The sequence below is a fragment of the Micromys minutus genome (assembly GCF_963924665.1).
Source record: "Micromys minutus genome assembly, chromosome: 30".
Classification (NCBI taxonomy): domain Eukaryota; kingdom Metazoa; phylum Chordata; class Mammalia; order Rodentia; family Muridae; genus Micromys; species Micromys minutus.
Window position 1 is genome coordinate 28,069,472 of NC_137965.1, and position 23,162 is coordinate 28,092,633.

General features: G+C 33.8%; 1 protein-coding gene across 1 annotated transcript in view; it reads right to left on the minus strand.

The window, feature by feature from the left end:
* Positions 1-22,869, minus strand: part of LOC308439602 (vomeronasal type-2 receptor 116-like) — a gene marked incomplete at both ends in the record, with an annotated part of 35,243 nt that extends 12,374 nt beyond the window's left edge. The window contains 5 exon segments of the mRNA XM_080941480.1: positions 746-869; positions 8,849-9,064; positions 9,781-10,572; positions 11,447-11,741; positions 22,652-22,869. Of these exon segments, the coding sequence (XP_080797606.1) occupies positions 746-869; positions 8,849-9,064; positions 9,781-10,572; positions 11,447-11,741; positions 22,652-22,869 (1,645 nt within the window).
* Positions 22,870-23,162: the final 293 nt, after the last annotated feature.

Here is a 23,162-nt window from a genome sequence, read left to right on the forward strand (position 1 = left end):
AACACATGAGAAAGTTTATGATATTCATGGAAGCTTAACTGAGTCCAAATTTCAGCATAGATATTGGAGGTAGCAATGAAGATACCCATCCACCCAATAAAATAAGGTATTTGCGATTGTTAGCTACTGAATGAAATATCAGTATTATTTTTCAGTGTGTAGCACAAGTTTGGTTAACAATCTTTAAGTCACATGTATACTATAAAGTATAAATGACTATCCATAAATGTATTAAATAGTTAAATTACAAATTTTGGCAACTAGGGAAGAGAAAATAAATCTGGGAGGAGTGTGTGCATGTGTTGAATGCAATGAAAACTCATTTTATGAAATTATCAAACAACTAAAAACAAAAAATGAGCTGTTAATAATCCCTGTGTAGAATCAACAGGTCTGACCCTTACATTGTTCTTTAAAAATATTGAAATATATTTTTTTAAAAAATTGAAATTTTATCAATATATTCTAAATGGCAGATTAAAATGAAAAACATTGAGAAGTACAGGGGAGATATTGGTGTCTTCCAATACCAATATTTGCATAGAATTAGAGATGTATATGAAGTGTGATTTGTAATGGCTATGGTGAGCTATTTTAGGGGATGATGATGAATCATGACATTTAAATTTCTCCAGGAAAGAAAAAGTAAGATTTATATCTGACTTGTAATGGGATCTTTTTCATTTGCAAGCATATTGTGATATCCCATGTAAAAATAGGAAATTAGTGATAAAACAGCATTTACCTGTTTCATTAGAAATCTCATTGTCTGCACAAGGAGTGCACTTGTAGCAGCAGATGGCCTTACCCTCCAAGGTTACTTTCCTGAATCCAGGCCCACAACTCTCACTGCACACAGACTGAGGGATCTGAGAAGAATGAAATAAAAATGTTATCTAATGATTAGGCTTTTATGAAAAAACATAAAAACAGCTTTTCAGTTATGTATAGTAAAGGGTGGCACATTTTTATTAACACCTAAATTCATTTGGAAATTATGGTTAGTAATGGAGGGGAGAACAAGATGCATTCAACAGAAAATACCAGATGCCAGAAGAGCAAAAGAAACCCAGGACCCAACATGGTTACTATTATCTGAAATACCCATAACAATGAATCAAGAATCTGGAGAGATCCCCTCGGAAAGCCCTTGTGCATGGACCAAATTCTCGGGTCATTTGTCACCTGGAACAGTGGAGATGCAGGGACACCGGCCTGGTGAGACTGCACTGTGAGTAGACAAAGCACAGAGAGGGCTAGGCAGAGCACACAGTAAATGTGGCCCTCAGTTCAGTGGAGTAGAAACTCTGGCATAGGGACTCAGGATATGCCTGAAAAGCCCTGGGTCAAAGTCTAGACACACAGGCATACAATAAGGCATAAGCCATTGTCAGTGGGAGCTGGGGTTTCCCCTGGAAAGGCAGTTCATGAAGTTCAATTCTAAAGACCCTCTTAGATCTAGACCGGAGAGGAGTCTGACACAGAAGCCCAGGAAGAGCAAATCAGGAGTCCTCAGAGAGCAGAAAGTACTGTGCTACTGGGAAAATTACTGTGCTATTGCATCCGTTGTGGCCTAGAGAAAGAACCAGGTCACTGCCAGTAGTACTCAGGACCTGTTGGTACAGGGCTGAGCTTCCAGAAAAGCCTCACAAGAGCTCCCAAATCTGAGCTCACAAAGACAGAGGTGAGTCACTGCTACCAGAACTCACTGCTTGTCCACCCAAAGCCAAACACTCAAAATTCGTTTTCTTTCTGAAACCACAGACCCTCAGGTCCACAAGAGAGACAGGTGCCTATCACTGACAACAAGACAACATAGAATTACAACCAACAAGTTGGCAAGAGGAAAATAAAAGAACTTAAGCAATGGAAACCAAGAAAAACTGGAAATACCAGAACCCAGTTCTCCAACCATAGCAAGCAGTGGAATGCCAAACACTCCAGAATAAAAAAGTCTCAGACCTGATATCATACCTCAAGATGATGATAGAGATCTTTGAGAAGAGCATGAATAACTCCCTTAACCAAGTACAGGAAGTAAACCAGAAACAAATAGAAGTGTTTAAAGAGGAAACACAAAAAACACACAAATCAAAGACCTAAAGGAAAATAGAATCAGAGAGATGAAGGAAATGATAATGGAAATGGTAACAATTAAGAAAACACTAAAAGAGACAACCATGGAGATGGAAAACCTAAAAAAGAATTCGGGAGTCACAGATGTAGGCATCTCAAACAGACTACAAGAGATGGAAGCGAGAATCTCAGGGCCCAAAGACAACATTGAAAACATAGACAAAACAGTCAGAAAAAACACAAAAACTGAAAAGCTCCTAACCCAAAATGTCCAGGAGATACAGGACACAATGAGAAGACCAAACCTAAGAATAATTGGAATAGAAGAGGGCAAAGAATATCAACTAAGAGGTACAGAAAATATCTTCAACAGAATCATAGAAGAAAACTTTTCTACCCTTAAGAATGAGATGACCATTTGCATAAAAGAAGCCTACAGAACTCAAGAGTGGACCAGAAAATAAATTTTTCCAGACACATAATAGACAAAATGCAAAGTGTTCAAACAAAGAAAGAATATTAAAAGCAGTAAGGGGAAAAGGTCATGTAACATATAAAGCAGACCAATCAGAATTACAACCAACTTCTCAACAGAGACTATGAAAGCTAGAAGATCCTGAACAGACATCATTCACACCCTCAGAGAACACAAATACCAGCCCAGACTGCTATGTACAGCAAAACTATCAATCACAATAGATGGAGAGACCAAGCTATTTCAGGAAAAAAAAAAAAAAACTAAATTTGCACAATATCTGACAACAAATCCAACTCTACAAAAAATAATACATGTAAAACTTAACACAAGGAGGGAAACTACATCCTAAAAAAAAAAAAAAAAAAAAAAAAAAAAAAAAAAAAAAAACCCAAGAAAATAACTAAGGAAGAAAACCAAAAGAAGAAAGACACACAGACATAATTTTACATATAAAAGAAAAATAGCAGGAAACAGCAACCACTATTTCTTAATATCTGTTAACATAAATGGACACAATTCCCCAATAAAAAGACATGGGCTTTTAGACTGGATACATATACAGAATTCAGCATTATGCTGCACACAGGAAAATCATCTCCACAACAAAAACAGATAACATCTCAGAGTAAAAGGCAGGGAAAAATTGTTCTAAGCAAACAGCCCCAATAAAAAGCCATAGTTGCCATTCTAATATTGAATAAATTAGATTTTCAACCAAAATTTATCAAAAAAGATAAGGGAAGGACACTTTTACTTTTATTCCATATATAATGAATAATGCTTTACGAAACGATAGTATGGCAAAAGAAGAAATAAAGAAAGAAACTAAGGATATTTTAGAATTTAATGAAAATGAGTACACAACATACCCAAAACTATGGGATGCAATGAAAGCAGTACTAAGCAAAAAACTCATAGCTCTGAGTACTTTTAAAAAGAAACCAGAGAGAGCATACACTAGGAACTTGACAGCGCAGTTAAAAGTTCTAAACAAAAGGAAGCAGTTATACCCAAGAAGAGTAGATGGCAAGAAATAATCAAACTCAGAGGAGAAATTGACCAAATAGAAACAAAAACAACCATTCAAAGAATTAACAAAACCAAGAGCTGATTCTTTGAGAAAATTAAAAAGATTGATAAACCCTTAGGGAGACTTACTAGAGGGTAAAGAGAGAGTATCCAAATTGGCAATATCAGAAAGGAAAGTGGAGACATAACAACTGAAACTGAGGAAATTCAAGAAATCATCAGATCCTATTATAAAAGCCTATACTGAACAAAACAGGAAAATCTGGAGGAAAAGATTGAATTACTAGACAGATACCAGAAACTAAAGATAAACCAGTATCAGGTCAACCATCTAAACAATCCCATACAACATACAGATAAAGAAGTAGTCATCAAAAGCCTCCCAAACCAAACCCCAGGTCCAGATGGGTTCAGTGCAGAATTCTATCAGAAATTTATTGATGACATAATACCAATTGTCCCCAAAATATTTCACAAAATAGAATCGGATGGAACACTACCTAGCTCATATTTCAAGGCCACAATAACCCTTGTTCTTAAACCACACAAAGACCCTAAAAGAAAGGAGAACTTCAGACCAATCACTCTTATAAACATTGATGCAAAAATGCTCACAAAAATTTTGCAAACCAAATCCAAGATCACATGATAATGATTATTGTACATGATCAAGTAGGCTTCATCCATGGAATTCAGGGATAATTTAATATATGGAAATCCATGAACATAATACACCGTATAAACAAACTCAAAGGAAAAAAAAAACACGTCATCTCTCTAGATGCTGAGAAAGCATTTGACAAAATTCAGCAACCTTTATTGTTAAAAGTCCTGGAAAGAACAGGAATCAAAGGCCCATACCTAAACATAATAAAAGCCATATACAGCAAACCAATAGCCAATATCAAACTTAATGGTGAGAAACAAGAAGAAACCCCATTAAATTCAGGGTCTAGACAAGGCTTCCCACTGTCACCCTACCTTTTCAACTTAGTACTGGAATACCTGGTGGGAGTAATTAGACATCAAAAGAAAATCAAAGGAAAACAAAACAGAAAGGAAGAATTAATAATATCACTATTTGAAGATGACATGATAGTATATGTAAGTGACCTCAAAAATTCCACCAGAGAACTTCTACAGCTGATAAACAACTTCAGCAAAGTGGATGGATGTATAATTAATACAAACAAATCAGTAGCCTTCCTTTACTCAAAGGACAAACATGCAGAGAATGAAATTAAGGAAAAGACACCATTCACAATAGTAACAAACAATATGAAATACATTGGTGTGACTCTAACTAAGCAAGTGAATGACCTATATGACAAGAATTTTAAATCTTTGAAGAAGGAAATTGAGGAAGATATCAGAAGATGGAAAGATCTCTCATACTGATTGATTGGAAGGATCAACATTAAAAAATGGCCATATTTTCAAAAGCAATCTACAGATTCAATGCAATACCCATAAGAATTCCAACCCAATTCTTCATAATGTTGAAAAGAGCAATGTGCAATTTCATCTGGAATAACAAAAAATCTAGAATAGCAAAATCTATCCTCAACAAGAAACTATCTATGGGAATCACTATCCTTGACCTCAAGCTATGTTACAAGGCAATTGTGTTAAACCCACATATTACTGGTACAGGGTTAGGCACGTGTATCAATGAAATAGAATAGAAGATCCAGAAATTAACCCTCACACATGGTCACTTAATTTTTACAAAGGAGTTGTAAGCATTCAATGGAAAAAAGGACAGCCTTTTCAACAAATGGTGTTGGTTCAATTTATCACTCAGCATGCAGAAGAATGAAAATAGACCCTTTCTTATCTCTTTTTAGAAAGCTCAAGTGCAAGTGGATCAAAGATCTCCACATTAAACCAGGTACACTGAAACTATTAGAAGAGGAATTAGGGAAAACCTTAGAACACATATGCAAAGGAGTAAATTTTCTGAACAGAACACCAATGGCTTGTACTATAAGTTCAAAGATCAACAAATGGGACCTAATGAGATTGCAAAGTTTCTGTAAGGCTAAGGACACTGTCAAGAAAATAAAATGGCAGCCAACAGAGTGGGAAAATATCATTACCAACCCCACATCTGATAGAGACCTAATATCCAATGTAAACAAGAACACTAGAAGTTAGACACCAGAGAATCAAACAATCCTATTAAAAAATGAAGTACAGAGCTAAACAAAGAAGTCTCAGTTGAGGAATATGGAATGGCTGGGAAGTATTTAAGAAATGTTTGACATCCTTAGTCATTAGGGAAATGCAAATCAAAACAACCCTTAGATTCCACCTCAAACCAGTCACAATGGCTAAGATTAAAAACTTAGATGAAAGCAGATGCTGGAGAGGATGTGGAGAAAGAGGAACACTCCTCTACTGTTGCTGGGATTGTAAACTGGTACAACCACTCTGGAAATCAGTCTGGCAGTTCCTCAGAAAATTGCACATAGTCCTACCTGAAGGCCCAGTTATTCCACTTCTGGACATATACCCCAAAGAAGCTCCAACATACAACAAAGACACATGCACCACAATGTTCATAGCAACCCTATTTATAATAGCCAGAAACTGGAAAGAACCCAGATGTCCTTCAGTAGATGAATGGATACAAAAATTGTGGTATATTTACACAATGGAGTACTACTCAGCTCTCAAAACTATGACCTATAAAATTCCTAAGATTTTTGATCCATCTACAAAATATTATCCTGAGTGATGTAACCCAGTCACAAAAGAACAGACATAATATGCAGTCACTGATAAATGGATACTAACCCCAGAAAGCTCTGAACACTCCAGAAACAACTCATAGGCTATATGAAGCTGAAGACAAACAAAGGTCAGAAAATGAAGGCCTCAGTTTTTCTTAGGAAAAAATAAATGTATAGCACTCTCTCAGAGTGTGGTACACCTGGACCTTAAATTATTAATAACAAAAGAAATAAGATAATAGCTTTGTCCCAAATTTTTGTATTCACAGATTGTTATGCTTAATTTATACTCACCATGAAATCTGTTTCCATGTTATGTTCTGTTCTACATGTACTTTATGCTAATAGTAACTAGTGGGATTTCAATGCATGCTATCAAACCTTTAAAAGAATTAAGTACTGACAAAATTTTATTCATATAGTGTTAAGCCAAAATGACTTTAAAAATCTGTATGTGTATCCCTTTTTTAAAAAATAAAGTTATAAGAAAAACAGTTTAATAACTCAAAGATCTAGGTCAATCGACCATCAGATTTCATCATTACAGTTCTGAAATATTAAATTAAAAGAAAGCAATATACTGTAAAATAATTTATGTTGATATTTACTTTACATAAACAGTTATGTGTATTGCTTATAATTGTGATTATCAAATTTATTTATAGAGATATAATGTGCAATATCAAAAAAAATTTTCAAAAGACCTTATCCAGAGTCTAGGCAGGGTTCACAGGTTAAGAATTGGGTCACCCATGCATTTCAAATGTATTAAACTAGAATTGCTCCTCTCTTTGTGAAATATAGGAATGGAAAATAGAGCAGACACTGAAGGAAAGGGCAACGAGAATCTGCCTCCCTAGGGATCCATCCCATAATGAAGCAACCAAATGTAGGCACTATTGCTGATGCTGAGATGTGGTTGCTGTCAGGAGCCTGATATATTGGTCTCCTGAGAGGCTTTGCTAAAACCTTACCAATACAGTTGTGGATGATTGCAGCCAGCCATCTGACTAAACTTGGAGATCTCAATGGAAGAGTTAGGGAAATGAGTGAAGGAGCTGAATGGGATTGCAACCCCAGATGAAGAACAACAATATTAACCAACCATGCATTCCTGAGCTCCCAGGGAGTAAATCACAAACCAAAGAGGACACATGGAAGGACCTATTACTCCATCTGCATATGTAGGATAGGATTAATTGGAATCAATGGGTGGGAGCCCCTTGTTTCAGGGAAGAATTAGTACCCATAGGGAATTCTAGGGCATAGAGGCAGAAGTTGAGGCTGTAGGAGAACACCTTCATGAATGCAGGAGGAATGACATGTCACAGGGTGGTTGCAAAGAATAAATCAAGATTGGGGATAACATTTAAAATGTAAACAAAATAATCAATAAACATTTTAAAGAAATAAATATTAAAAAGTAAAGGAGATGCCATGAAAGTTCAAATGTGTTTAAATTATGGTCTGTGAATTATCATAGAGTGACAATTTTGGAATTTTAATTAGTTAAGAACACATTTGTGAAACATTGGTGATCAGGAACATGATAGAGAAGGCCATTCGGTCCATACAGTTGAACACTTTACTCTCTGATATTTGGGTTGAACATCTTAACTTCCACCATTATTGTGAATCTTGACAGTTTGAGAGGACTTATAATTGTCATGGAAGCAAATAAGTACCCCCTTAAATTTGAAAATCATGAATTTTCAAATATGATACCCTACATCATCAAACTGTTATTTGAAGTTCTTATTAAATATTGGATGAGATAGGACATATTGAGAATCAAGCAACAGTTATTCATGCAAATGGAGTTATTACGTGGTATTTTGAACTAAAAATATTTAATGTAGGCTATTTTTTGCTTTATTGTGAAATATTATGGGATGTTGTTGAAACTTTTAGATCTCAGACTTGCTGATTGAATTATGAAACTATGGTAAAGAAATGAAATATTATAATGTTTCCTCAATTCCAGGTTTCTAATTTTATTTACAATTAGTATGTATAGATAGAAACATTTTCATTCTCTTTCATGTGCTTTCTCTAGTATAACCACTTGTCATGCCTCTGTCTTTGGTAGACTCTGGATCTTCAGGAACATAGAGAAAAATATTATCTTTCTTCCAAAACTCAATTTTGGTCATGATATTTAAACATAAAATAAAAAATAAATTTCAATATTGTTTCATGATATTAATCACAAAAGACTGATTCCACTCTAGTGCAGTTATATATGAGTCATTTGGAGACGTAAAATTTCTCTGATCATGTGTCTGATTTTTAATTAGAGATATATTGGGAAATCTAAGCCACATATAAGTTAATACTTGTGGACTTATTGAACACTATATACTTGCATTGACCTGAATCAAGGAAACTGAATAGCAACTATACTATTATCAATTCATGGTATTTTATACTGATACCTGAAGTATAATAAAACATGAGTCAAGAAGTATTATTACAAAATATAATTATGTTCACTATACAAGAGCAACACATTTAATTATACATAACCTACCTCTGAAAATATTTCTGGCCATTGAATCATCTTTTCAGACAAAGACAACTGTTGATTCTGTGGGGCACTTGCAGAAAAAGATCCTATTTTTACTTTTAGTCCAAGTCCCTTTGGTAAATTCCAAAGGTTAATGATATCATATTCTGCATCTACTGACTGTTTCCAATCTAAATTCCTGTTGTCTCTCACCTCAATGTCCTTCAGATAAGTGTTAAGCTGAAACGAAAAAAAAATATTATTAAACTGTGCCCAAGGGACAGAATAATATGTGAGTTTAGAAATGTGTTATCATTTTTAATTTCTGATGTGGACATCAACATGAGTGAAAATTTCCTTAATAATAAGTAAGTGAAAACCTGAGCCTTCAGAATAACATTCTGCTTCTTAATTGTTATTTTCATGAAATGAAAATTAAGAACCAAGGTCAAACCATCAATCAATGACTACTGATCTATGAAAAAAACAACCTTTTTTTGAAACCTTGTTAGACCCACTCATTTTGGGATATTTTTAGAGGCTCGGAGCTTCAAAGGAGAAAGAGATACTGATGTCTAGAAATTCAATAAAAGGTATCATTTGTATATCAACCAACCAACATTGTTTTATTAAATGTCCGTGTTTTATCTTATTGTGTAACAATATATATGAAGCATTGATTTTTTAAAATTTTCACCATTAAATGAGAAGATTTTTCCACAAGATATTGAAGACATAATCTTGTGGTGGACTAAGCATATTTGAAACTGGTATCCTGCACACCATTTTACAACATCATACATGTGAAACTACCATGACTACAAGGTAAGTTTAGAAACACAAAAATTTCATGATTGTGAACAAGATAAACTGATTTTTACAGTATCTAATTTATTGTAATTGCAAATCTCATATATCATAGTGCTGACAATAAATACAGTAAAAATAGTTATTACCTGTGAAGGAATGAACAGCAGTCCTTCTCCACTTTCATAAGGTTGCATTTGAAGTTGTTGAACTCTCATCTCATGGAGGCTGTGAGCCACAGCATACACAGCATTGTAAATGCTAATGCTCTCTTCACTCATGGACACATCAAATATATAACTAGGTAATACATCCAAAGAAGCATTGGTTATACAGTTTTCCAAAACTTGACAATTAAGATCAGAAAAGGAGCACTTGAAGAAAAAATTCCACATCTTAGGAAGATAAATGTCTTCTGGGTATTTATTGGGATTCACTGTTTGGATAAATTTGGTAAACTCAACATTCTCTCTATAATTGTGCTTAAAAATTAGGCTTCCATGGAATGAGTCTAAGAGGAAATAATCAGCCATATCTGTAACATGGTGATCAGTGTTCATGACCCAGACATTCCATGTCAATCGCCTTTGCCCAATATTTCTCATGACACCTTCTAGAGAATCAATGTCACCATAAATAATTATTACATTTGTGTCATCCACATTTTCCCAAAAGTTGGTAAAATATAAAGTCCACGCAGCTGGGATCATTTTTACAAAAGCTATGCAAATATCATTTTTCTCCATCTCCTGTCTAAAATCTGATAGAATTTTAATTCCTTTGTGGTCATCAGGGAGAATGAGACCAACCCATGTCCACCTAAAATGAACCATCAAAGAAACCATGGCAAGTGAAAGAGATGTGTCTTTTGGGGCCATCTGGTACAAAGAAGAATATTGTCCATGGTCACTCAACAGAGGATTATAAGGTCCAAAAGTAATCTGAAGCAAATTGGAAGAAGAAGAATATTACCATCAAACAAAATTTCATTCCTGAAGCAATAGATTTTAACAGGAGAACATTTTAAGGAAACATTAACTGCACTACATTCTACAAACATTTCTGTTAAGCATGTAAGTTTCAAGGATTTACATGGTTTTATTTACTATACCATCCTTCCTCTTACAAGAAAGTAACATCTGAATGCAACTCCATTTATAATGGCATTGCTGTGATTTTTGGATAATTGCTTACTCACTCTTTCAGTTTAAAGACAACTATAGCCCAAGTGTTATTTTTATTTTAGATACATTAGTGTTTTGCTTACATTCCTGACTGGTGAGGGTGTGTTAGATCCCCTAGAACTGGAGTTACAGTTACTTGTGAGCTGCCTTGTGGGTGCTGAGAATTGAACGTGGATTCACTTGAAGAGCAGTCAGTGCTCTTAATCTGAGCCATCTCTCCAGCCCCTCTGAGGGTGATTTTCAAGATAAAGAGCATTATAATCTTTTAACCAGACTGATCACAACCAGCATTAGTTATTTATTGACTACTATGATAGCACATTTGACAAGAATATGAATGAATGAATTGGTCTTGTTTTCATTTGGTAGGCTGTAGCTCCTCATGATGGGGGAAGGCATAGCAACAGGAGAGTGGGACAGCTGGCCACATTGTCTGCAGGATCAGGAAGCAGAGAAATGAGGCTAGATAAGAAACTTGAAGGCCCACCCTTAGAAAACCATTTCTCCCAGTAGGCCAAATTAGCTGGGAATCACTTGTTCAAATGTATAATGTAGGGTTCTTTTCATAGTCATATGACATAAAAGTCTTCTTTCTAGGAAAAAAGACAACTATAATATGAAAAAATCTCACCTGTGGAAATTTAAAGAGTTGAAAGAATGTCCCAAGTTGAGCAGATGTTATCCATGATGTTCCTGTGAGTGCAGCAGTTAAATTTCTCCTTTTACAATTATAATTAAGTAAATCCCTTCTCTGACCATGAGCAGTGAGCCAAATAATAGCATTACTAAGTGTTTGTCTCTCAATGAATCTGACATTGTAGAAATCAAATCCAAGGGATATGTTGGGTAAAAGGTTTGGGTTCTCATTGATCTCCTCAATAGCAAATAACAGAGCCAGAATATACTGGTAGTTCTTAAAATTATATCTGGGTTAACACAAAAGAGGGTAATAAATATATCATTCACATCCACATTTTAGTACAGACAATTTTATAGCTCAATTTTGATTGGATAAAATGTGTAATTTAATTTCTTTAATATGAATAGATGAATTAGATTAGAAAAATGTATTATGATGAGGCATGATCTTTTACCATTACAACTCATTATTATACTTTTTCAAATCACATACTATTTATATTTTAATGTTTGATTCTTTCCACACTCTATTTACAAATAAGAAAACATTTTACACCAAGAGAAGTTCTATTAGAATCTAGATCTTCACCTTTTGGGGTAACCAATTATGAAAACCTATTATTTTATTATCAACCCAAACACATTTTAAGAACAACATGTTAATTAAATAATAATTGAAGTTAATTTTATATTATATGTGGCCAATGTAGCTATATTTCTGATATAAATTTTGAGTATGGCAGCATGGAATTACCAGTGTCAGAGAACAAGCTTAGAAAAACCTGCTTCAGTAACTGAATAGATAACACCGGGTTGATTCCTAGCAATATACTTTATTAATGAAGTGTTTATTTGTTTATGTATTTATGCATTTATACATTTATATTTTTATTCATTTTGTGCTCAATTGTTTGCTTATTTATTTAATAGCATAGCATTTGTTACTTGAATGTTAGTTGCTATGTATATCAGGCTGGTCTTGAACTCAGAAATACCTATCTATTCCTTTCTGTAGAATACTGGGAATAAAGCCTTGCTGGAGTTATTTATTTTCTTACCAAATATACCTAGGATTTTTTTCAGCGCAAACTTATAGAAATCCTCTTGTTACTCTCTCCTATCCTCCATATAATCAGTGGATTTTAGGTATGAACTCATACTCTGTCAAGAGTTATAAACTCAGTTTCTCACATTTGTGGTGTTCTACACTCTCAAAAATCTGCTCATTTGTTTAATAACTTTTGTTGAAAAAATATATTTATTCTGAAGTGCTTCAAATCAACACTCATAAAATTCTTGTATCTGATGGGGATGTAGCCATTAAATAGTGCAAAATGTATATAGCCCAAATTAAATTCCCAAAATCTAGAACAGCCTCAGGCTTGATAGATATTCAAAGTTCAGAAGTCTCTTGTGAAATTTATGCAACCTCCCATTGTAGTCTCTTGGAAAATAAAAATTAAAAGTAGATCAAATAGATAATAGAAGAGAATTTCCAATACCATTAATAATTTAGAAAAAAAACCCAAAAACATAGTAAGAAAATAGTAGGCCTAAGGAAGATCAAAAACAAGCTGAGCAATCTAACACTCTGTAGCTCAATACCTGATTTCAAAATGTTCATCACATCTCCAATTCCTTGAATCTTTGTTCACTTCAAAACAATTTTCCCTCTCAGGCTTTTTCGATTCTATATGAGCAGTGCTCCTTGGCAGATCATCCACATCTCTGTCATCTCAACATCATTGAGTTTTTTGGACTTTGCAATAAAGTGACCTCTAAGTCTCCTTGCACAGGCATGCCTGATATAATCCTGTCCTTAACAGATGTCCTTAGTCATGAGGAAAGATGCCATAAAAAATTTGGTTTCATTTATTTTCAAAATTTGAATATTCTGAAACTCAATCTGTACTTGAGACTGGACATCAACTCCTTTTCACAAATTAAAAGCAAAGATGGCTTAAATTTTCCCCAGAGATTTTCACCCCCTTTATTCCATTTAGCATTGAACATTCCTTTCATCTTTATATGTATTCATGCATAGTAATTAGACCAATGCCAGTTCTTAATATTTATTTTCTCCTCAATCTATAAATGGGGCATTCTCAGCATCATAATTTTCTTATATGTCTTTATATGATTAAACACTATTAACCAATTATTTGTGTCAATAAGAGGCTGTCTTGTGATGTACATGGGAATGGTAATAAATCTACAACTTCACTTAAGCTTCAGGCACACTTTTTTCCATTGGTCAAAATACAGCATCATTCATTTCCAAGATATCTAAAGAGCCATTTTTATGAAATATGATAATGTTCATCTCATCTGTGTCCATTAGAGCCAAGAACAGATAGGTCAAATCTTACTCAGCAACACTTTTTGTTTCAGTCTTCCTTGGTTGGCTCCTTAATGGACACTTAAAAAATTTCACTACTTTAGTTGCAAAGTCAATATTCCTCAAAACACTTTAAAGCATTGCCTATCACAACAATAGGCAAATCTCTGGTATCAGCTTCCTTATGTTTTCCTTATGTTTGATGTATGTGATGACACACAGTGGCCATATCAAGTATGATGAAGAAAAACATTTAACTGCAGCTAACTTATAATTTCAGAGATCTTGTCTATTTCTGGACAGTTGGAATAATTTCCTTATACAGGCAGAAATGGCCTTGGACAGGGATCTTAGAGACCTATATTTTTATCCACAAGCAACAGAAGTAAAGACCCTGGGCAAATTGAGCTTCTTACAGTTCTAAACCCCTGCCTGCAAAAAGACACACTAACTTTATCAAGAACACTCAGTGTGAGCCAGACATTCCCAAAAATCATTCAATGGGGTCTATTTCTACTGAAAGCACACAAAAAAGTTACTTGATAACTTCTGGAAGAAGTATAATGTTTTGTCAATATTATGTTGTTTTTCTAGACAAGTAATATTCTGGGATGGCCCCTACCTCAAAGGTATTATAGTAACAGAAAGTGAAATTATTAATAATTATATTAAAATTTGTCAGGAGCAGTTATTCTGAGTGCAGAGGTAATTTAATGATGTTTTAAAATTTGATTAAGTTATCATCCTAGAAAAAAACAACAATTTTTATCAATTAATTAAATTTATTCTTACCTAAGGACCATAAAGAATAGAAAAAACTGAACATGACCAATAAAGAAAAGGCAATTTTTAAATTGAAGCAAGATGTGTAATTCTTAATTTTGGAGATACACTTGTAAAACATAAAGAAAACAGAGACATGACTTTTTTAGGGTCTTCTCCTTACTATTTAAAAAATAGCAAATATTGTCATTAGAAGGGTAAACAAAAGTCTCACAGGAGGAAATACAGGCACAAAGAGAGGAGCAGTAACTGAAGAAAAGCTCATCCAGAGACAGCCTCAAATTGGGATCCAGCCCATATATAAGCACCAAACCCAAGCACTATTGCTGATGCAAAGAAGTGTTTATTGTTAGAAACATAATATTACTGCCTCCTCAGAGTCTCTGCCAGAGCCATACTGATACAGATGATGACTCTTTTATCAGACTGAGTATGAGAACCCCAATGAAGGAGCTAGAAAAAGAAATGAAGAAACTGAAAGAATTTGCAACCCGATGAGAAGAACCATGTCAAATTTATCAAACTGATTATGGTTACCCCAATGAACAAGAACTAAAAAAAGAACTGAAGAAACTGAAAGAGTTTGCAACCTGATAGGAAGAACAGCGTCAAACAACCAAATCCTACAGAGCTCACAGTGACTATAACACCAACCTATGAATACATATGGAGTGACATATCGTTCCAGTCACATATGTAGCAAAGTATAGCATTGGCTTTTGGTACTGTGAAGGCGAATTTCCCAATTGTAAATGAATGCAATGGCAATGATGTAGGAGATTGATATTTTTGGAGTCTACTTCTGTTACTTTTTTTGTATATATTTGATAATAGCCCTCTATCAGATATTAGATTTGTAAAGAACTTATCTCCATCTATTGGATGCCATTTGTCTGTTTGATAGTATCCTCTGCCTGACAGAAGCTTTAATATTTTAAGAAGTTTTATTAAATGTTTCTTGATCTTAGATCATAACCCATTGACATTCTGTTAAAAAATTTTCCCATTGCCTATGTGTTCTAAGGTCTTCCCCACTTCCTGTTCTATTAACTTCACTTTGCTTGGTTTATGTGAAGGATATCAAAGCATTGGGACTTGAGCTTTGTACAAGGAGATAAGAATGGAACCAGCTGCATTCTTCGGTGTGCTGACTGCCTATTGAAAAAGCCCAATTTGTAGAAGTTGCCATCATTTTTCCATTGAATGTTCTTAGCTTCTTGTGAAAGATTAAGTGACCATAGTTGTGTCAGTTCATTTTTGGATCTTCAATTCTGTTCTATTGATATACCTTCCTGTGTCTGTACAATAACCATGTAGCTTTTATGACTATTGCTCTGTAATACAGCTTCAGGTAAGGAATTTCTGGGAATTATTTTATTGTTGAGAATGGTTTTTGCTATAGTTGTTTTTTAAATTCCAATTAAATTTAAAAATTGCTTTCTAACTCTATGAAGAATTAAGTTGGAATTTGATGGGAATTTCATTGAATCTGTAGATTGTCTTAGGCACAATGACTATATTTACAATATTGAACCTTCCAATCCATGAGCATGAAAGATCTTTTCATCTTCTGAAATATACTTCAATGCACTTCTTCAGAGATTTGAAGATCTTGCTCTTGGTTGGTGTCACACCAAGGTATTTTACATAATTTGGGACTACTGTGAAGGGTATCATTTCTCTACCTTCTTTCTCAGCATGTTTAATCTTTGAGTAGAAGAAGGCTACTGATTTGTTTGGGTTAATTTTATATGCAAACATGTTCCTGAAGTTTTTATCAGATGGGGGGGGGTCCTCTGGTGGAAATTTTTGGGTCCCTAAAGTATAATATCATATTATCTGCATATAAGAATAGTTTGATTTATTCCTTTCAAATGGGTATCCCTTTGATATTTTTATTTTATTTTATTTTTTTGCTGCCTACCTGTACTGGACAAGACTTCTAGTAGTAGATTGAATAGGTAAATGGAGAGTGGGAAGCCTTGTCTAATCCCTGATTTTTGTGGAATTGCCTCAAGTTTCTCACCATTGAGTTTAATTCCTTTTACTATGTTTTAAAATGGGTCTTGAATTCCTAATCTTTCAAAGACTTTTAATAGGAAGAGATGGTAAGTTTTGTCAAATGATTTCTCAGCATCTAATGAGATGATCATGTGATTTTTTCTTTGAGTTTGTTTATATTGGATGACATTCATGAATTTCTATATAATAAACCATCCCTGAATCCCTGGGACAAAGCCTACCTGATCATGGTAAATGACCATTTCGATGTGTTCTTGGATTTGATTTGCAAGAATTTTATTGAGTATTTTTGCATTGATGTTTCTGAAGGAATTTGATCTAAATATCTTTCTTTGTAGGGTTCTTGTATGGTTTAACAATTTTTTTCCTGAGCCCACAGTTCCTCAGATCTACAGAAGAGAAAGGCCCCAGTCAGTGACAAGATCACCTATGATCACAGATAATAAAATTGCAAGTGGAAAGCAAAAGAATTAAAAACAATGAAAACCAAGACAACTTGTCAACATCAGAAGCAGAAACTAAACAGAGACACAGTGAAACTAGCAGAGGTTATAAACCTACTGGAATTAATAGACATCTTCATAACATATCAATCTTAAACAACAACAAAAAATACACCTTTTTCTCACCACCTCACGGTACCTTTTCCAAAATTGACCATATAGTCAGTCACAAAACAAGCCTCAATAGGTATAAGAAGATAGAAATTCTTCCATGTATCCTATCAGATCACCATGAACTAAGGTTGATCTTTAATAACAACAAAGACAACAAACAGCCCACATAAACATAAAAGCTGAACCATGCTCTACAAAATGATAATTTGGACAAAGAAGAAATCAAGAAAAAAATGAGAATTTTAAAAAATTTATCGAAAATGAAAGCACAGCATAACCTAACTTATGGGATGCAAAGAAAGCAGTACTAAGAGAAAAGCACATATCTCTGAATGCCTCCAAAAACAAACTGGAGAGAACATACATTAGCATCTTTAAATCACAGCTGAAAGCTCTAGAACAAAAAGCAGCAAATGCACCCAAGAGAAGTAGACAGCAGAAAATAATCAAACTCAAAGCAGAAATCAACCTAGAACCAAAAAGAACCATACAAAGATTTAAAAATATGAGAAGCTTATTCTTTGACAAAATTAACCAGATCGATAAACCCTTAGCCAGACTCACTATAGGACACAGACAGAGTTTCCAAATTAACAAAATTAGAAATGAAAGAGGAGGCATAATAACAGAAACTAAGAAAATTCAAGAAATCCACAGATCCTACTACAAATGACTATACTAAAAAATTTTGGAAAACCTGATAAAAATTGATAAATTTCTAGACAGATACCAGACAACAAAGTTTAATCAGGACTACATAAACCATCTAAAAAATCCCATAACACCTAAAGAAATAGAAACAGTCATCAAAAGCCTTACAAACAAAATAAGCTTAGGACCAGATTTATTAGTGTCCTAATGCAAACACTCTCCAAACTATTCCATATAATAGTATCAGATAGAACACTACCAAACTCAGTTTTCAAAGCCACAATAACTCTCATTTCTAAATAACACAAAATTCTACAAGGAAAGAGAACTTCAGAACAATATCCTTTATGAAAATTGATGCAAAAATACTCGATAAAATTCTTGCAAACCAAATCCAAGAACACATCAAAATGATCATTCACCATGATTAAGAAGGCATCATTCATGACATGCAGAGATGGTTTAACATATGAAAATCCATCAACATAATTCACCACATTAACAAACTAAAAGAAAATAACCCACATGATAATCTCACTAGATGCTGAGAAAGCATTTGACACAATTCAAAAACCCTTTCATGTTAGAAGTCTTGTAAGAGCAGGATTCCAAATCCCATACCTAAACATAAAAACATCAATATACAGCAAACCAATAGCCAACATCAAAATAATGGAGAAACTTGAAGCAATTCCATTAAAATTGGGGACTACATAGACTACCTACTCTCCCCCTACCTATTCAATATATTACTTGAGGTACCTGGTCTGAGCAATTAGACTGCAAAAGGAAATCAAAGGGATACAAATCAGAAAGTAAAAAGTCAAAATATTACTATTTGAAAATGATGTGATGGCATACTTGAGTGTCCCCATAAATTCCACCAGAAAACATTTACAACTGATAAACATCTTTAACAAAGGAGCTGGATATAAAAATAACTCAAACACATCAGTAGCCTTACTCTGCTTAAAGGACAACATGCTGAGAAAGAAATTAGGGAAAGGATACCCATCACAATAGTCACAAAAACTATGAAATACCTTGATGTGACTCTAAGTAAGCAAGTGAAGGACCTGTGTGACAAGATCTTCAAATATGTGTAGAAGAAAATTGAGGAAGATCTCAGAAGATGGAAAAATCTCCCATGCAAATGGATTTGAAGGATCAACCATGTAAAACTGGAAATCTTACCTAAAGCAATCTACATATTCAATGCAATTTCTATCAAAATTCTAACAAATTTCTTAATAGAGCTATATAGAACAATTTTCCAATTCATATGGAATAAACTAGAATATCTAAATCTATTCTCAACAACAAGAAAACTTCTGCAGAAATCGCCATCCTTGACCTCAATCTATATTACAAAGTTATTGTGTTAAAAACTGCATGGTACTGGTACAGAGATATGCCAGTAGACCAATGGAACAGAATAGATGATCCAGAAATGAACTCTCAAACATAAGGTACTGAAAATATTCAATAGAAAAAGAACAGCCTCTTCAACAAATGGTTTGGCTCAAATGGCAGTCAGCATGCAGAATAATGAACATAGATGTATTCTTAGCTCATTGTAAAAAATCTCAAATGCAAGTGGATCAAAGAACTCTACATAAAACCCAGTACACTCAAACTATTAAAAGAGAAAGTGAGATAACCCAGACCCAAAAGAACAGATATAATATGCAATCACTGATAATGGGATACTAACCCCAGAAAGCTCTGAACACTCCAGAAAAAAACTCACAGACTGTGTGAGGTTCAAGGAAAAAAAATAAAAGAAAACAAAAGAAAACAACATTATGCTCAATCCTTACACACCAAGAAAACTTTGACTAATTCCAGGTTACATCCTGTTTTACATGTACTTTATGCTCATTGTAACTAGTAAGACCTTAATGCACACTATCCAAGCTTTGGGAAAAAAAGCCAAGCAATTACAAAATTGTATTCGTTTACTTTTATGCAAAAATGCTTAAATTTGTTCATTTATCTTTGTTTTTTAAAATAAGGTTGTTCAAAGAAAAAGAAGAAGAAAAAATGGGTTAGAACACATAGGCAAAAAGAATATTTTCCTGAACAGAACAAGAATGGGTTGGGCTCTAAGATCAGGAATTGATAAATGGGACTTAATGAGATTGCAAAGTTTCAGTAAGGCTAAAGACACAGTCAAGAAAACAAAATGGTGTCCAACAGATTGGGAACAGATCTTTACCGATCCCACAACTGATAGAGGTCTAATATCCAATAAATGCAAAAACCCAAGAAGTTAGACTCCAGAGAATCAAATAATCTATTTTAAAAAGGGGTACAGAGCTATACAAAAATTCTCAATTGAGGAATACAGAATTGCTGAGAAGCACCTATGGCAATGCTTGACATCCCTAGTCATCAGCGAAATGCAAATCATATACCCCTGAGATTCCACCTCAAACTAGACAGAATGACTAAGACCAAAAACTCAAATGTACAGCAGATGTTGTCATGGATGCAGAAAAAAGGAAACACTTCTCTGCTTTTGGTGGGGTTGTAAGCTGGTACAACCAGTCTGGAAATCAGCCTGGCATGTCCTCAGAAAATTGGACATAGTACTACCTAAAACCCAAGTATTCCACTTCTGGGCATATACCCTAAAGATGCTCCTACATACAATAAAGACTCATGCTCTACTGTGTACATAGTCACCTTATTTATAATAGCCAGAAGCTGGAAAGAAACAAGATGTCCTTCAGTAGACAAATAGATATAGAAAGTGTGGTATATTTACACAATGGAATACTATTCAGCTATTAGAAAAATGGTTTTCTGAAATTCCTAGGAAAATGGATGGATATAGAAAATATCATCCTGAGTGAGGTAACCCAGTCACAAAAGAACAGACATAATATGCAGTCACTGATAAATGTAATCTAGCCTCAAAATCTCTGAATACCCCAAAAAAGTCACAGGCTACATGAAGCCCAAAAAAGAAAGAAAGAATGAATGAAAGGAGAAAAAGTAGAAGCCTCATCCCTTTTTTAAAAATAAGTGTATAGCACCCTCTCAGAGTGTGATACACCTAGACCTTAAGTAATTAATAATTTGAGAACTAAGAATATAGCTTTTTAGTTATTCTTGGTATTTAAAAATCATTAGGTTTAATCATTACACACCAGTAAAATTTTGACTATTTCCATCTTACTATTTGTTTTACATGTACTTAATGCTTATGGTAACTAGTAAGACTAGTGACTGCATTTTGTTATTAATTTAGCTTATGTTTTTATGATATTGTGCAAGTTCAATATTTTTCACAGGAATCAGTTCTCTTATTTATAATGATTAAAGCAGACATCAATTGCTCATATATCTGAAAATAAAGTCTTTGCAGTGAATGGCTCTCTGTAGCACAAAACAAAGAAAACAATTACACATACACATTGGTATCTGAAGTGTTAAAAAAAAAGGACACCAGAAAAGTGTATTTTTAGAAGCATTAATTGTAATGAAATAGAAGAGGTACCACACAACAACCAAAATTACTCCATGTACCATGCATATAAGAAAATATCATTAACTTGGGGTGAAAATATTATTTTCTAAAAAAATAGAATTACCATGAAATATTTTAGCTAAATAACCAAATTATATACTAATATTTGATATATGTTAAATATTCAAAATATATTTGTAAAAGAATAAGTCTTTTAGTTTTAATTTACATTGAGATATATTCCTCCCGCACATTCTTTGTTTAAATGCCTCAGTGCCTCAAAAGATTTTACCAAACCCAGAGCATTGAATTTTGCATCATAATTCACTTTCACAACTTCTTTGATTTTTCTTGAATTATTATTTTGACAAAATTACTTATAACGATTTTAAATTCTTCATGTATCTTTTTTCATTTTCTTCTTGTTAATTTCCAACACATTTTTCAAGTATTCATAGGGAATTACAAATATTATTGTTCTATTTTTCTATTAAACAGACATAAAAGATCTTTAGGGAAATGATCATCTGGATGGGATAAGACTTTCTTATATTCTTTATTTAAAACCATACATGAATATTTCGATCCAGCTCAACAATACCTGTCTGACACTATCCATAGACATAGAGTATTTAACTCAAGCTAAGAATCAGCACCATAATGAAACTCTTACAGTCACTATAGCTTGGTAGACACATAGATAAAAAGAAGAATAATTAATGGAAACCAATGGAATAAAGGGGTAAATACAGAAAAGTTGTCTGACAATAAAAATTAATTATCAAACTATCACTTACAATAAAAAAGACAATAGATGAAGCATCTGTGGAGCACAGAAGCATTCACAACTCTAACTGTGAGCTTCTCAACTCTGAAATAGGGTGCTGTAACACACATTGCCTCTTTACTCAAGCATCACAACATTCAGAACTGATTGCATTTAATGCCACCATCTAATATCACAAGCACAAGCAGTATTTCTATAACACTAACACCAGCAAGGTCAGGTTCGTAATAAATCATCCTCAAAATCCTAACACTGTAAATAATTCAGACATTGTGGCATAACAAGAATGGCAATAAGAGATTATCATTATCAATCAAATGAGGAAACTACAATGAATAGAGTCAAAGTTACCATATCGTTTCATTCTGACTGATAAAAAAACATAAAAAATAAAATTCATAAAAAGATTTTCAAAGCTCTGAGTAAATTTGTCAAAATAAAATATAGAAAATAAGTAAATTTTAATGACTACACATTCTGTGTCATAAAAATTATGAACTAGAAAAATAAACAATTATACGTACTGTATGAAATTGTCCAAATAGTGATATGGTACAGTTGGATGTGGTATTTTCCTTCCAGTGTAGAAGGTATGAAGAGGGAAAAATGCACCAATCAAAACATCTCCTTCATGGTGAAATTCTTCACGGATTATGTAATAACATTTATTGATATTAAAGACAATAGCAGAGACAAATTTGGGAGTCTGAAAAATCCAGAAGATAAGAATCCAGGAGAACATCTTATTAGTACTTGGGTTTTCTTGATACAGAACATACAGTGTCCCGTACATATATGCTTCTCTCAAGTTTTTGTGACCATGGATGTTTTGATTTTTTTGATGACTCAGTCTGTCACACTAATTATTCCAAGTGATTTGGAATGCCATTTGGGAATTTTGAAACTATTTCATTCCTTGGACTCTGCTGCTGAGGCCTTCGGTTCAAGTGAAAAACAAGTTGGGAGACATGTTTGTTCATATTCTTCACTAGCCCAAGGCTCTGTGACTTCAGCAAACACTACAAACAGCAAGAG